Source organism: Carassius carassius, chromosome 19, assembly GCF_963082965.1.
Source record: "Carassius carassius chromosome 19, fCarCar2.1, whole genome shotgun sequence".
In the NCBI taxonomy this organism is placed as follows: domain Eukaryota; kingdom Metazoa; phylum Chordata; class Actinopteri; order Cypriniformes; family Cyprinidae; genus Carassius; species Carassius carassius.
Window position 1 is genome coordinate 27242137 of NC_081773.1, and position 15335 is coordinate 27257471.

At 33.8% G+C, this 15335-nt stretch overlaps 1 protein-coding gene across 1 annotated transcript in view; it reads right to left on the reverse strand.

Annotated features, from left to right (window-relative positions):
• LOC132095497 (histone deacetylase 4-like) overlaps positions 1-15335 on the reverse strand; it is a 224292-nt gene that overhangs the window by 70445 nt on the left and 138512 nt on the right. The window contains exons 7-11 of the mRNA XM_059500553.1: positions 14557-14675; positions 2555-2683; positions 2302-2414; positions 1125-1241; positions 698-905 (exon numbers count right to left, since the gene is read on the reverse strand). Coding sequence (XP_059356536.1) covers positions 698-905; positions 1125-1241; positions 2302-2414; positions 2555-2683; positions 14557-14675 — 686 coding nt within the window. The remainder of the gene's footprint in view (positions 1-697; positions 906-1124; positions 1242-2301; positions 2415-2554; positions 2684-14556; positions 14676-15335) is intronic.

Here is a 15335-nt window from a genome sequence, read left to right on the forward strand (position 1 = left end):
TTTATGCATTTAGCAGACTTAGTATAGATTAATAATATCTTTAAGAAAATGTGAATAATAAAAAGAAACTTTAAAACATAATAGTACATTCTTATAATGTATAAAATAAATACATCAATCAATCGAAATACAGTATAAAATTTCTGAATATCTAGTAAAACGCGATTTTGAAACAAAATAGTGCATTGCATTTTTTATTGTATATACATTGTATTTTTTCATTTAATACAATACTATATAACAAAGCATAAATAAAACAAATATTTAATAAAAAAAAAAATCTAAATTAATATTACACTGCAGAAATCTTGAATAATAATGTATTGTTATATATATATAAATATATATAACATATATTTAAATAAATTAAAATGAACAAATTAGAATAAATTATTCATATAATATAATGATATGATATATGACATGATATGATATGATATGATAAAAACTAAGTTTTGGTATTTTATTTTATTTGAAAGAAAATTGTTCTCGTATTCCCCAATAATTTAAATGTTGTCTTGGCATGACACAGACAACACATTTATTTTTAATGTCTAAATGTAAAATATAATTCAAACTTTTATGGACAGATGTTATAGACCTTCTCTTGTCACGTTCTGTTTTCTTCAATAAAAACGTCTCTGCAGGTTAAGGTGTCTCTGTAACATCAATATTGATTATTATGACTGCGACTGACCTGCGAGGGAGTTCTGTGCAGCCGACTGCTCCAGAAGCACCATATGCTGCAGAAGAGTGTTGTGTGCCGAGCCACCCTCCCGCTCTAAGGTGGACGCGGCCAGGTAAGAAGGCAGGTGGGCTCCTGGCATGAACGGAGTGGTTATGGGTATTCCTGGCTGCATGCCTGGCACTGCCATTCTGTCACCATCCTGTTGGCCAGACACCACCTGTGTGAGCAGAGAATGAAAGAGCATGATTCCAAAAGAATCTAGGGCAAAGAAGAGAGGACATTCCCTCGTAAATTATGTTCCATTCGCGTCAGAGACCCATAGTCAGTTATATTGTCTCTCAAAAGGCTCTTTCTGAGGGGCTGAAAGCCACATGTGGCCCCCTGACGGTCCAGACAGGGGCCTCTCTATGACGGAGAGAAAGAAAGATGGACTCACACTGGAGGGGCCGGTGGCCGGCAGGCCCAGGGTGATGTTGGGAAGGGAGGGCGATGTGTACAGAGACAGCTGGCTAACAGGACCCTCTCTGCCCATGAGTCTGTGCGCCAAAGATGGCTGGAACGACACACACACACACACACCAACATATGCACAGATAAATAAACCCCACCGATAAAAACAAACAGCTCTGTCTGGTTGCTCTCCGGACCCCTGTGGAACCAGTCTACAGAAGGAGACTGTCCACAGCTTAAAAACATGCAAGGAAACGGCCAGGAAAATCTCTGAACACTTCTTAAAGCAACAAGCGGCAAGTGTGGCCACCAATAAAACTGAGCTAGAACTACTAAAACGTGTCCTAAAGAAGAAGCATTCAAAGAGATTTAGAGGTCCATTTAAGAAAGCACCAATAAGCTTCGAGAGCGACGTCATGTGCTGCAGTGATTTTATCATGCTTTAAAAGGTTTTCTTAGGCACAGTGAAGCAAAGAGCCTAATTAAAAACCATTTTTTTAAACCTTTTATTAAATCGTGGCTTTAATTATTTATTAACCTTTTATTAAATCGTGGCAAAAGTTATATTACTGAAGACAGATGTTTAATACATTTTTTTGTTAATGGTTAACAATAGTCAAAATGTTACTTTTATATGGACTAATGCAATATTGTAATACATTACTTTAAAAAGTACCTTTCCTCAACACTGTTTGTATGTAATAGTTTTAATATAATTCATGATATATATTATGAGTATTTATTAATAAATATTATACATGAATGCACAATATTAAAATCCAGAAATAATAAATAAATACATATATTTAGACAAATATTAAAACAATAAAACAATTAATGTATTATAACATATTTTAATTAAATATAGGCATATTGCACATTATGTTATAATTTGACATCACGTAAGGATGATTTTGCATTTCTTATCATTTAGAAAGATTTAGATTTTGCCCTTAAATTAAAAAAAAAAAAGTTCCAAATAAAAATAAAAAGACTATTTTACTGTTAATCAAAACTAAACATTTGATTTACTGGATCATCCAAAATCAGGCATGACCACATAAAACATACTCATTGTCATTTGAGAATTATAATAAATACCAGAGATGTCAAAACTGATCTTAAGCAGCCGTGCTCACAGATTCATATGCAGTGCGCTGTACCTCCACTGGACTGCAGGAGATTGATCCAGCGATGCCGTTCTCATTGGTAATGTTGTTTGAGCTGTTGTTGGGTGAACTCGGACCAGAACCAGGAGCACTGCTGCATGCTGATTCTGAGAGAGAATGGACTTGATTAGTTTGGTGTCAGTCAAGAATGAACGGATGTTGGAGTCATGGCCTAGCAGTGCATGCAGGAGATTCTGCCATTTTTTTTACTTTCACTCTATGAATAAAATGTGAACAATCCTCTCACCTGCCATGTCCAGAGAGCGCTTCTTTGCCGTGGTGATCTGCCCATCCTTCCTCCGAAGCAGTGGGCTACTCCTGCGCTCCGTAACTTTCTGCTTTAGCCTGGAACGCAGCTTCAGGTTGGGCTCAGATGCTGATGAGAGATGGAACAGAAAATATAGTTAATATTTAACACCATTTTCAAATAACAGGATGTGTGTAGGAGAGCTATGTGACATTAAAACCAAATGGACCACATTCACACTTAGGCTTTGCTCCAAAACCACCTTGCTATCTACCTCCTATTTGGCCAGCTGCCTTTTAAGACAACATCCTAAATAGAGTATAACTTTATACACACTGAACATAGACAGGAACTGTGGCGTCATGAAATTAGTGAGCTAATAAGCATAAAAAATATGGCACATAAAAAAAAAATACTAGGTAAAATAATAAAAGCTTATTTGAAAAAAAAAAAATAATAAATTATATATATATATATATATATATATATATATATATAATTTTTTTTTTTTTTTTAATATACTTATCACTTTGGAATGTGTTAGGAATTATATTTAACTTGAAAAATAAAATAATAATACATAATTACAAATACAAACACACAGAAAACAAATATATACAAGTAACAAAATAAATATCCAAAGAAATGTATATAAATAAAAATACAAATACAAATAAATACATAAACATAATTAAGATATATATTTTATTTTTTTTAAAAAGAGAAAGAAAGAATATCTGGTCTGATATGATTTTTGACTGATTCAGCAGAATACAACTGTTAAATAACCAAGAGGTTTGACACTAGCTTGGCGTCCGATGCAGCTGATCACTCCTTATAAAAGAGTCACTCATTGTGCTTGTGAATCCAGATTCCAAACCAGCATCTGAAAAGCTTCCAGCTTGGCATGGCAACTTACCCAAAAGTTTAATCAAGTCCATCTAAGTGTTAAAACTGCAAATGAATACCCTCGGTGGAGAGTGTAAACACAAGCTCTTGGAGTGTGACGTAGCGTGTCAGAACAGGCCTGCCACTGAGGCGGCGCACAGGCCTGGCCTGCAATTACAAAAAGCAAAAGTTCACCGTGAGGGTCACGCCTGTTTGAAGCTGTCATCCAGGCACGAACGTTTCGCCCATTAGCCACTGCTGACATTTTCACCTGCTCGGATACTCCAACAAAGGCTTCTCAATCCCTCTTCTGCCCCAATTGTGCTCTAACATTTAATCCCTGCCTCGTTTGTGACCCCCTGTCAAAATGTGCACGGCATTCAAAATGTACATATTTTTTTCCCAGGTATTTTTTTTGATGATTAGTAAGTTTAGCATTTATTTCAAATTTAATAATTTCTAGTTACATAATAATTAGTAATCAATAAGTGCAAATAATTATATAAACTAAATCAATTACTGTCAGTACATTAACATTATCAACATTAAATTCCATACAAAATAATAATACTACGTCTGAAACAAATTGATCATGTTTTAAAAAAAACAGACTAAGGTTTATCATTACTATAATTGATTTATTACATTTTCTTGTAGTATGAGATACTGCTTTGAAGTTAATTGTGGACAAGTGCAATGTTTCTGAAACAACTGAATATATACTAAATTAAAAGATCAAACATCTGCATTGCATCAGAGCATAGAAATAACCGTCAGACTGAATAATCACATTACAACAATAAAGTGACTAATACACAGAGCACTAACATATATACCTAAATAGAGTGAATCAAATTCAAAAGTAAGTCAAATTCAATTTAAATGAGATTTGTAGCTTTATGGAAAGTAGTGTTAAAATCAAAAGCAACCATGATAAAATAACAAAAAATGAACATTGACATATAGAGATTTAAAACAAACAGATATATTACTTACGGTTACAAAATGTATCTAGTATTATTATAAAGCAAATTATAGTAAGTATAGTGTGGTCTTCTGATCACAAACTAGTCACTTAAAGCACATATTCAGGTGTTAAATACTGGGAAAATATAATTTATTACCTCCTATGGTTTCTAATGAGTCATAACACGTTGAAATGGATGAGTTCAAATGAATGTTCAAAGTAAAAACCTGCACCACTGGCTCAAATAAGTACTGTAGATGTTGAGGAAACATTGATTCCATCACTTCTCCTCTCAAGAGCACTCTATTCTGAAAAGCCAATCTTGTGGTTATACTTCTACAACTAGATAGATATGAGGATGACACTTCTTGTAAGTGGTAGGAACATTCCCAGACATCTATGTTAAAGAAAGCTGGGCATGCAGCCATTAATGCTTACATTAGAAAGGCCAGAGGAACACGGAACGGTAATAACAGGAGTAAATTCAACAGCGCATGAGTCCATCTTACGCCATCTGCCATTTAATAAAAAGTAGAAACAAAACTTTTACGATTACAAAACTTGTTGAGCATCACCACAAAGCACATTTAACAGTAACGTATTACATTTTTTTTTTTTACTGTACAAAAGCAATAAAAATACCATAATATGTTCACAGAGATTTAGAAAACACGCTAAGTCCACATACTTGGTTCTCCGAAAAAACATATATTCTACTTTGAAATGTTAGTTCCATGTCGGAATGTCTGTTTTTTTTTGGTCTACGTGATTCTGCAAACTGCCAAATTAGCCAATAGGCTTTCAACACCCTGAGTTGCCAGTTGGTGGAAAACACAGCGTATTGCCATGGAAGCCAGTAAACAAACTGGACAAGAAAACACAGATCCTATCCGACCTAAAAATCCTCAGCATCCATCTAAACAGCTTTGTGACCAGAGCAACTGAAATGCAAATAAAACTATTTTGAATATAGACTGCAATACCCAATCCAACCACTAGTGGTTAATATTACATACTGCACCTATAAAATGATATTCAAAATCCAACAGCTCTCAAGCTATACAACCTTTGGTCTGACCACTTGATTCATTTGAATAGTTTTATCATGAAATATAGGTCATAGTCTGCAGCTGTAAAGGAAATGGATGAGCACTCTCGCTGGCAGGACTCAAGGCCCTTGACTCTCACCCACCTCTTGTAAAAACTGTTGAGATGGCAGAAGTGTGCGAGTGTGTTCGGGCCAGCGCTGTTCCAGAACTCTCTGACACGTCCGCTGCAGTGGCCCATGATATTTGCTGATGTTACACACTCACACACGTCTGCTCCAAACTCTACTCCTGAAGGGTGACGGTGACCCTACTGACAAGGCAGGACAGGTTAAAAACTATTTTCACCAAGTGAATGTCCATAATGTGGATAAATGAAGTCATATTTATTTATATATTTTTTTTTTTTAATTTTTTTTTTATTTCAAGCAAATAGTGCGACAACAGAAGAATACACAATAATAATAATAATAACTTACACTTATGCTTGAAATGGAGCGGGGAGAAGTAAAACTTATTGAACCCCACCCCAGTTTGTCAAAGAATTTATATGAACAAAATAGCTGCTTCCTTCTTCAATTATCTCAAAGAAGAAAAATAAATAAATAAATTATATATATATATATATATATATATATATATATATATATATATATATATATATATATATATATATATATATATATATATATATATATATATATATATATATATATATATATATATAAATAATAGTAATAATATTACCTCAGGTAACAATGATTATCAAATACCAACAATGGTAGATACCACAAGGGTCTATACAGTAGCTCTTCATACAAGGAGTCTCAAAGCAGCTTCACATTAATAAGAAAATACCGATAGTATATAATAGTGTCATTATTCAACTTTAGTAAGCTTAAGTGTAGTTTCAGTGTAGTTCAGAAAAGCACTATGGATGCACAGATATTAAAATCTATAAGCCAATATTTATTTACATTTTTTCATGGCCGATAACCAATAAAATTCTAGATTTGTTCAATTAATAATCAATCAATAATTATACGGAGCAATATGAAAAAGGTTATATGCGCTGAGATTTTTAGATTCCATTTTTTTTTTAAAGTGTAAAGATCACAAAGTAAAAGATCGTCATCAAGGTTCTAAGCTTGAGTTTAACCATAATACAGAAAAGCACCAGGGATGCACAGCTATTAAAATCAATAAGTCAATATTTCTTTTCATTTTATGGATGATATTAAAATTCTGTCCGATTAATTTAAAATAATAGTTTCAAATGCAGATATGTGAAACCAATATATCTTTTCATATCAGGGCTGATAACGGATAAATGGCCAATTTAAAAATTCAAAAAATTAAATTGAAAATAAAACCTATAATATATTATTTCAAAGGCTAGCAGTGAATTTAGGCATCAAGAATAGTAATAAGTAATATGAAAAATGTTTTCACTTAAATTTTCAATTTGAAATTTTCTATAGATTACATTTAACAGTGTAATTACATAATTCAACAATTCGTCTCCTCTGTGTCTCTTCACATCACCGTAGTGGCAAATTTTAGAGAACATCCACTAAACGCAAAATGCGTTAAAACAAGTATACGTTTTCTACATGTATTTACGCTTTGATCTGAAGGAAAACAGTGCATCCTTGTGGCGCGGCTGACACAGAAGAGCGTAAGCTGCCTGTGTTCAGCTCATATTCTTAAAAAAATGGTGCTACGGTGATGCGGAGAGACACAGAGGAGACAAATTGTTGAATTATTTTTGTTTTTTTTGCGTACAAAAAGTATTCTTGTTGCTTCATAATGTTACGCTTGAACCACTGATGACAGGTGGACTATTCTGACAATGTCTTTCATACTTTTCTGGACCTTGACAGTGTAACTTACTTGGCAGTCTATGGGACAGTCACAAGCCTCCCGCTTTTCAACCAAAATAGGGGTGGGCAATATGGGAAAAAATATACCACGTTTTTTTTTTTTTTTTTTCCACAATTCACAATTCTTTGTCATCTCGGTTTTACTATTTTGCAAGTTTTCTGAGCATTACAGCCAAACTAATGTCCCTATTATAAAGACAAAGCCTTTCAAGGTAACAAAAAAAAGAATGGCAGACATTTAGACCAAAGAGGGCGGAAAAAAAAAAGAAAATCTTTGTTCTTATTTTTTTATAACAAAAATAAAAAAAGACAAAGATACACATTACAGCTACACATAATATACAAATAAAACAAGCAGTGCTTTATTTTCAGTTACTATAGGTGTATTTAGCAGGAGGAACTGAATGAAAAAATATAAAAATAAAATACTATATAAACTGATTCCTAAAGCAACTGTATTCAATTTCTTCAGTCAAGAGCAGTGAGTGATTTTTCTCTTTGTGTTTTGTTGTTTTATTAACGTGAAAGGAATAGTTCACCCAAAAATAAAAAATTCCGTCAACTGTCTGTCAATTCTGTCATAGTGTTTTATTTTTTATACCACCATTTACTCACTCAAAAGTGGGTTTTAAACCTGAATAAGTTTCTTTATCTTCTGAACATAAATGCTGTTTTGAGGAACATGGAAAACCAAACAGTTGCTGGTCCACAGTGACTTCCAGAGTATTTATTGCTTTTATTTGCAACTATTTGGTTACCCACATTCTTCAAAATATCTTCTTTTGTGTTCAGCACAAGAAAGAAATTAATACAGGTTTGGGACAACGTGAAAGTAAATAAATAATGACAGAAATTAAATTTTAGGGTGTTCTATTCCTTGACAGTAATGACAGTACGCTGCGTGTCTAATAGGCCTACTGCGAAATTGCTCCAGTTGCCCTGTGTATCATCAGCCTAACTTTTTTCAAAAGCCCTAAAAATGTAGTGAACATACTGTAAACAAATAGACAACTGTTTGCATTTGCATACACGTTTGTCAGCTTTTGGTTACCAAACCTGCTCACTAAACATTACCCAAGAAACAAAGCACAGTCCTGTGCACTCTTCTGTCCTTTACAGCCTGCATCCCAGGCTGATTAGTGTAATTGTGTTTAAAGCTCAAGCTCAATTCCTTCCAGATTTCTCTATCCTCGGCTTTCTAATCCTGTAAACTACCCAGCGAAAATTGATGTCAACATGAATGTGAAGAGCACTTCGATGTAACCTGGAGGTGATTCATATGGTGTACAAATGAGTAGAGCAACGGCAATGCTTGGTGCGACGTCTCAAACTCATTTTCTGTAAAAGTGTCCTATTTCTGATCAAATGAGAGCCAATGTGTTTCAAGTGAAGCATAACAGACAGTCATTTACTCAGTGCTCCAAGGCTGTCAACAGCGACTAATTGTTTGCGAGGAATTCTGAGCCAGATTTTCTAAGAAAAAACACTTGTGCATGACTTGTGAAAGAATGAGTCACCGAAAAAGATTCACGGTTGCTACAAGTCTGCTCTGCGCAAAATGTCAGCTCTGTGACCTTCCCGCCTGCTCAAACACGTTCAGAAGAGCACAGCCTCGCATCGCAGCACTGCAGGAGAAACGCATGAATGAAATAAAAGAGCTCTCGCTGAGTCACATACTTACAGCATACATTCACACTTACTGCAGAAAGGAAGGTGTCAACACCGCTGGAGGATATTACCCGTAAAAGTAGCATGCTCTAGTACTGCAATACTTATTCTAAAAAGTATATAATTATGCTACATTATGATACTACTTTTTCTGTCTTCATACAAATTTTTCACATATGACAATCACAAGAAATGTAAAGCATCACGAATCGGAATGGAACATTTTTATTCTCTTGCAAAATCAACAGAAATTTGCATCAGAAACTTCATAAAAATCATTAGAAGACTTGTCAAATGCAACTGCAACAAGCAACTGTCACAAAATGTTTATGGCAAAAGGCATGCAAAGTGTTATTTTTGTCTGCTACATAGCAAAAAAAATTGGAAAGTAATGCACATTAAAACTATGTAAATTTGGCAACTAACATGCTTTTTTATGCATTACATAAAATAAAAAATATATACATATGTTACTTGTGTGTACCTTAATGAGCAGTACCAATATTGTTTCAAATACATTTTTTGTGAAGACTGATCATGAAGAACAAAAATTTGATTACATAAAACGTTACTTATTTTATCATTATCATTAATTATAAAAAATTAGATTCTCTGAACAATCTGATTACATAACATTACATATTTAAAAACCGTAACTGTGTATATTACAATATTACATTTCAATGAATTGCTGTGTAAAAAAATATGATTATCTGTTAAAATCTGTTTGTACAAAATGTAATTTAACAAAGTTACTGATATTGCAATCTAATAAGTAACGCAATGTTTCTTTAAAAAAAAAAAATAATCGGACTACGTGAAAAATCTGATTTCATAATATACGTTTTTATTAGAAAGAGTACCAGATATTGTCTAAATTTAATGAGTGACATCACTTTGTTCATGAAATCACTTGTTGCATAAAAATCTGATTATGTAAAAAATCGGATAATTTACAGTATCTGATGCTAAATTAGATATTTGAAGGGGAAAAAATTATTACGCAACATGCAGCGCTTATTTGAACAAAATAACTACACTTGTCAAACGTCACTTAACTCGTTGAGAACAGCAATTCGATAATGAAACTTGTAACATATAATGTAGAGCTTAAATGATTCCTCGAGTAACTGGAGTAACTTGATTACAAAAAATGATCGAGGCAAATTCCTCTGCCTCGAAGCCTCTTTTAATTTATTTTAAATCTCACGTCAGGTTCTTTCGCAATGATTTTTTTAATGTGACACAACGCGTTTACGTCACCCACAAAGCCGAAGGAGACACAACTAGGGCCCTATGATTTCCGCGATGCAGAAAACGCGGAGGGAATCACGGAATCCAGTCATAAAAACAGCTTTTACAGTTTAACGCGGAATGGCACGGAATTTGCCAAATTTTGAATGAATTAATCAAAAATAGGTCATTGCACTTTCATCAAATCACGATATGGACTAATATCTGTAAATATTAAGCCGGAACAGTCTGAATCTAAATATGAATCCTGCATGTTCTGCATGTCTCTGTTAATGATGGAGCAGAAGCGTGTCTTCCTTTATTAACACACGCTGAAGCGCGCGTGACGCTCGCAGTGATTTCAGCTTCTGCTGTCTCACTATAAGGACGTGAACACATGAACAACATCTCCAGAACTGCTCTGACAGTCACTTCATGAGCATTTGACCGTTGTCACATCACATACACAGAACTGTGAAGGTACGTCAACCCGTCAAAATAAAAGTCCGTTTTTTAAGGTTTAATCACACAATTTCTTCCATGTTTTATTTTTAATAGCAATTCCCTTTGTTTACCAAAAAGTTAAGTTTGCTTAATTTTTTATAATTAAAAGATAAATTAAATTAATGTTTTATGTGTTTAATGTTTAATGTGCATCTCAGAAAATGCTTTATTTTAAACCCCAACTGAATGGCACTTAAATGCACTTAATTCATCTGTCAACTTTATTGTCATTGTTCACAGTACAAGTACAGACAGAGAAAACAATGGATAATAATTAAATGTTTATTTTTGATGTATGCATTGCATTTTATGCATTTAAAAAGTACAAATATTTTTTATTTCTGAAAAAGAAACTTTCATTTTAAGAAAGTTGTTCATTTTAAGAGACCCAGGAGTCTTATTTTCTCTTGCATAATTAATAATGCACTTTAAATAAGCAAAAACACATTTTATCCGATTACTCGATGGAATTTTTGGTAGAATACTCGATTACTAAAATATTCGATAGCTACAGCCCTAATATAATGCCCCAAAACACTGCTCACCACTATCAGAAAACCATGACAAAAACCCAGAAGAGCAACCGTCTGTGCAGCATTCGCGGCACTGGACATCTAGCAGACTTCACTGTCCTAAAACAACATCACACTTCCTGCAGCTGCCAACAGTCAAGGTTCCAGATGTACGACAGTTAGGTGAGACGTGTGAAAACAGACTCGGGCCTGTCCTGAGAGGGAAAGTGAGCGTCAAACAGTTCTGGTTAAGGCCGGGCCACCCTCCTTCTCCATAACCCCCCTGCAGGAATGCACTCTGCCAGCCAGAGCAAACTGAGGTTTATCTACAGCGGGACGACTGGAATCGACTTGCAAACGAGCCTCACCACAAACTCAATCATCAGAACTAAACAAAGAACATTTCACAGCTTGAAGTTCAGACCATCGGATCCTCTTTCCCAGAGTACCACCGCCTGTATGCTCCTGCTGCTTTCCCAGGTTAACAGCACACATGGGAAATATAACCGTGAAAGGACGTCAAAGAGGTTGTGCCACTCATGGATAATGAAAACAATGAACTGTGGGAACACAGATCACATCAAACCAAACTGTGGATTGCAACAGCACAATCAGGGTCCAATATTAACACCCGCCAAGAGCCAAATGTGAGCAGATGACGACATCTAACTTGTCAACAGCACATTTATAGGTAAGATCATAGGAATCTCAGATTATGTGCAATTCTGCTGATGAAATAAAAGTAAATTAAAATCAATTAAAATCAAACACAAAAACAATCTATTAAAGAAAAATGAACAACTGTTAATTGTTGAAAAGTTTCTGTAGGCTGTATGAAGTCATTTTTTTTAACTGAGCCCCATGTGGCAACACATATGGTGGAATATTCTTTCACATTAAGATGAAATTAAAACTGTGGAACAAAATAATTTGTTTCTTTTGACAGGTGCAGTTAAAAAGCACAGTGACTCAAGTTGTTTGGCACAAATATGCAAAAAATAAAAAATTAATAAATAAAAATTATGAAATAACCAATTTAATTAAATAAATAAAAACAACTAAAGTGTCTCTTTCTTACAGGGAAAAATAAAATAAAATAATATAACAACAAAACAACCTGTTTCTTATAGGGATAAACTAGAAAAAAACACTAAAATACTAAAATAATATATAATATAAAGAATAATAAATTAAAAACTGTCACTGAAAACAACACAACACAAAACAAAACAAAAAAATAAAATAAATAAAATGCCTGTATGGAAACTGATATCATGTAAATTTTCTCAGATTATAAACAGTTTGGCAGGTGCAGCAAAACATTCATTTTGGACTAAATCATCCTCTTGGAGACCTAGAGGTCATAAAGGTTGCTGTACAGTAGGACCCTTTGATTTAGGTAGCAGGAGCTGCATTCACCTTCTGTGCGCAGTTACGACTGTAGTGCACTCCGCAGCACCTCCCCCTCCTGTCTCCCTGGCCTGCACTGTAATTACGCAGGTCTCACCGGGGATCTGTGTGTGCTAAAGGCCCAGGGCAGGTTGTACTGCGGGTCTCTGACAGGCCCATTTCCAGGGTGATTAATGAGCACAGAGGCCTTACTCTACCTAAACCAGCCCAAAGTGAGTCTGCATAGGAATTGCCCTTGAGTGCTCTCCTGCAGCGGGGCGGGGGGACTTCTTTAACACACACTGCCTGCATGGAGCCGGATAGTGAAGACAGTGATGCTGAAGCAGGAGACCACAGACACTGGAGCTCTTATTAAAACACAGCAGATGTCAGAGAGAATGTCTTTACTTAAACATCCTAAAACCTCATGGACGTTTCTCCTCAAAAGCAGAAAACTTTCCAGAACGTTTTGCGAGAGAGAGAGAGAGAGAGAGAGAGAGAGAGAGAGAAACCAATAGGAACCTCTAATGCCATCAATCTAAGCAATGTTACCTGGACCTTAGTTGCATCTAAAAAAAAACAACAACTTATTCGAGTCATGCTTTACAAAACAAAACAAAACAAAACAAAACAAAACAAAACAAAACAAAACAAAACAAAACAAAACAAAACAAAACAAAAAACTTATTCATTCATTTCTTTCCATAATGATTCGGTATATTTCCCTTCTGAGTTTTAATGGAACATGAAAAAACTTTATATTTCTAATAATAAAATAAATAATAAAATAATGAATTTTTTAAGTAACTAATTTGGGTGCTTGAGTCTGTTGAATGACAATGCTTTAAAGTAATGTATATGAGTTATTGAAAAAAATGTGTTTATGTATATATATTCTCTTTATGTATATACTGTATTCTGTATATACAGTATGAATGGGAAGTGTGTCCAGATTTTTGACTGGTACTGTACTATGATATACACAAAGAATATCGGCTGATACATGTATGAAGGACTTTTTTTACTCCCTAATATCGGTATCGGCCCCCCAAAAAAAACATATCAGTTGGACACTAATCATAAGCATACATAACTGCAGTATTTGTTTTATTAAACTTGCTAATTTTAATAAAAACATGGCATCACAATAATAAGCATTTTAATTTAATGGTCATGAAAATAAAATGTTGGCGTAAACTGTCATAACTATTACTAGCTAAATAAATTGTCCTAAAATAGGTTTAATTAACTTAGTTTTAAATATTTAAATGATGAAATGTTTTAATAAATTTGTATTTATTAATATTATTATTTTTTAATTTATTAATTATTATTTTTAAAATATGTTTTACTCATTATTATTTACTTATTATTCCTTTGAATTTGGCGATATACTTTTGTTAATTTATTACTAAAAAACTAAAAAAACTAAAATAAAAAAAAAACCTAAACAATAATTTATAAAATAATAACAATTAATACAAATGACAAAAGCTCATAGCAAAATGACAAAAAAATTTAATTAAAATAAAATAAATGCTAAAAATATAAAAATAAAAGCAAATTCATAAAAAAACAAAATAAAAACTATAATTGTACATAGATAATACTAAAATAACACTGTTAAGAAAATCTTTGATTATATAATATTTTGGGCAAATTAATTTTAAGCCATTCAAACACAGCTCCACATTTTGTAGCCGATGAACTTCACAATCTTTTACAGATGTGTGTGAGTGTGAGAAAACAGCTTCTGCATCCACAGAAGGAAAAAGTGGTTTCCACGAGCGTCAAAGGTCACAGAGTTTGTTCAACATTTTTTGGAACCAGTTCGGCGTAAGTAAACCTGAACTGGTGTAAAAAAGTGAAAAGACTGGACAAGATGCATTGAGAAAAAGAGGCTTAGTTTTACCTGTCTTGCGGAGCGGGAAGTCATCTTTGGGGTCGTACATTCCCAGCACCGGGTGGTTGTAAGTGGAAATCCCTGTCTGAGGTGGTGAGCTCTGGTCCAGGGAGCTGTGCTGGGTTTTCCTGTGGAACAAATCACAAACACACACACAGGTACTCAAATATGTGCATTTCTAGACTTTTCCACACACAGCTGCTCACCATTCCCAGCAGCGGGATGCTTTTTGCCAACTAATGGGAATGCAAACTCAGATCACCCATAATGCCTCAGTGTGGTCTAAGTGTGTGTGTGTGGAGGGTACCATTCTGTTTACAAATAAACACGCTTGAGCCATCAAAGCTCTGCGAGAATAAAGGATTTGCTCCTTCTAAACAGGAAAGACAACTGCAGCGGGGCATCTGAGGATAGCTGGCTTCCAACAAAAGTTTTTACATTGTTCCAAATAAAAGTGTATTTTTTTTTAAATGAAATTTAAATTAATTCAAGATATAAGAACTCAAAAAATATAAAATTCAAAAGCTAACCTAGAGAAAGATAAATAAATGAAGTACATAAATAATGAAATAAAATGGTTTTAAGACATTACTTGATTATCAGAAACGTTGGTAGTTGCAGCTCTAAATAAAGCCATTAAATTTACATATGCAATAAGAATATGAATATATATATATATATATATATATATATATATATTATAATTAGATTTAATTTAAAGAACTATTTAACAAATACATTTGACAAATAAATATAATATTAAGTAAACAAGTCAATTGAGTAAACAT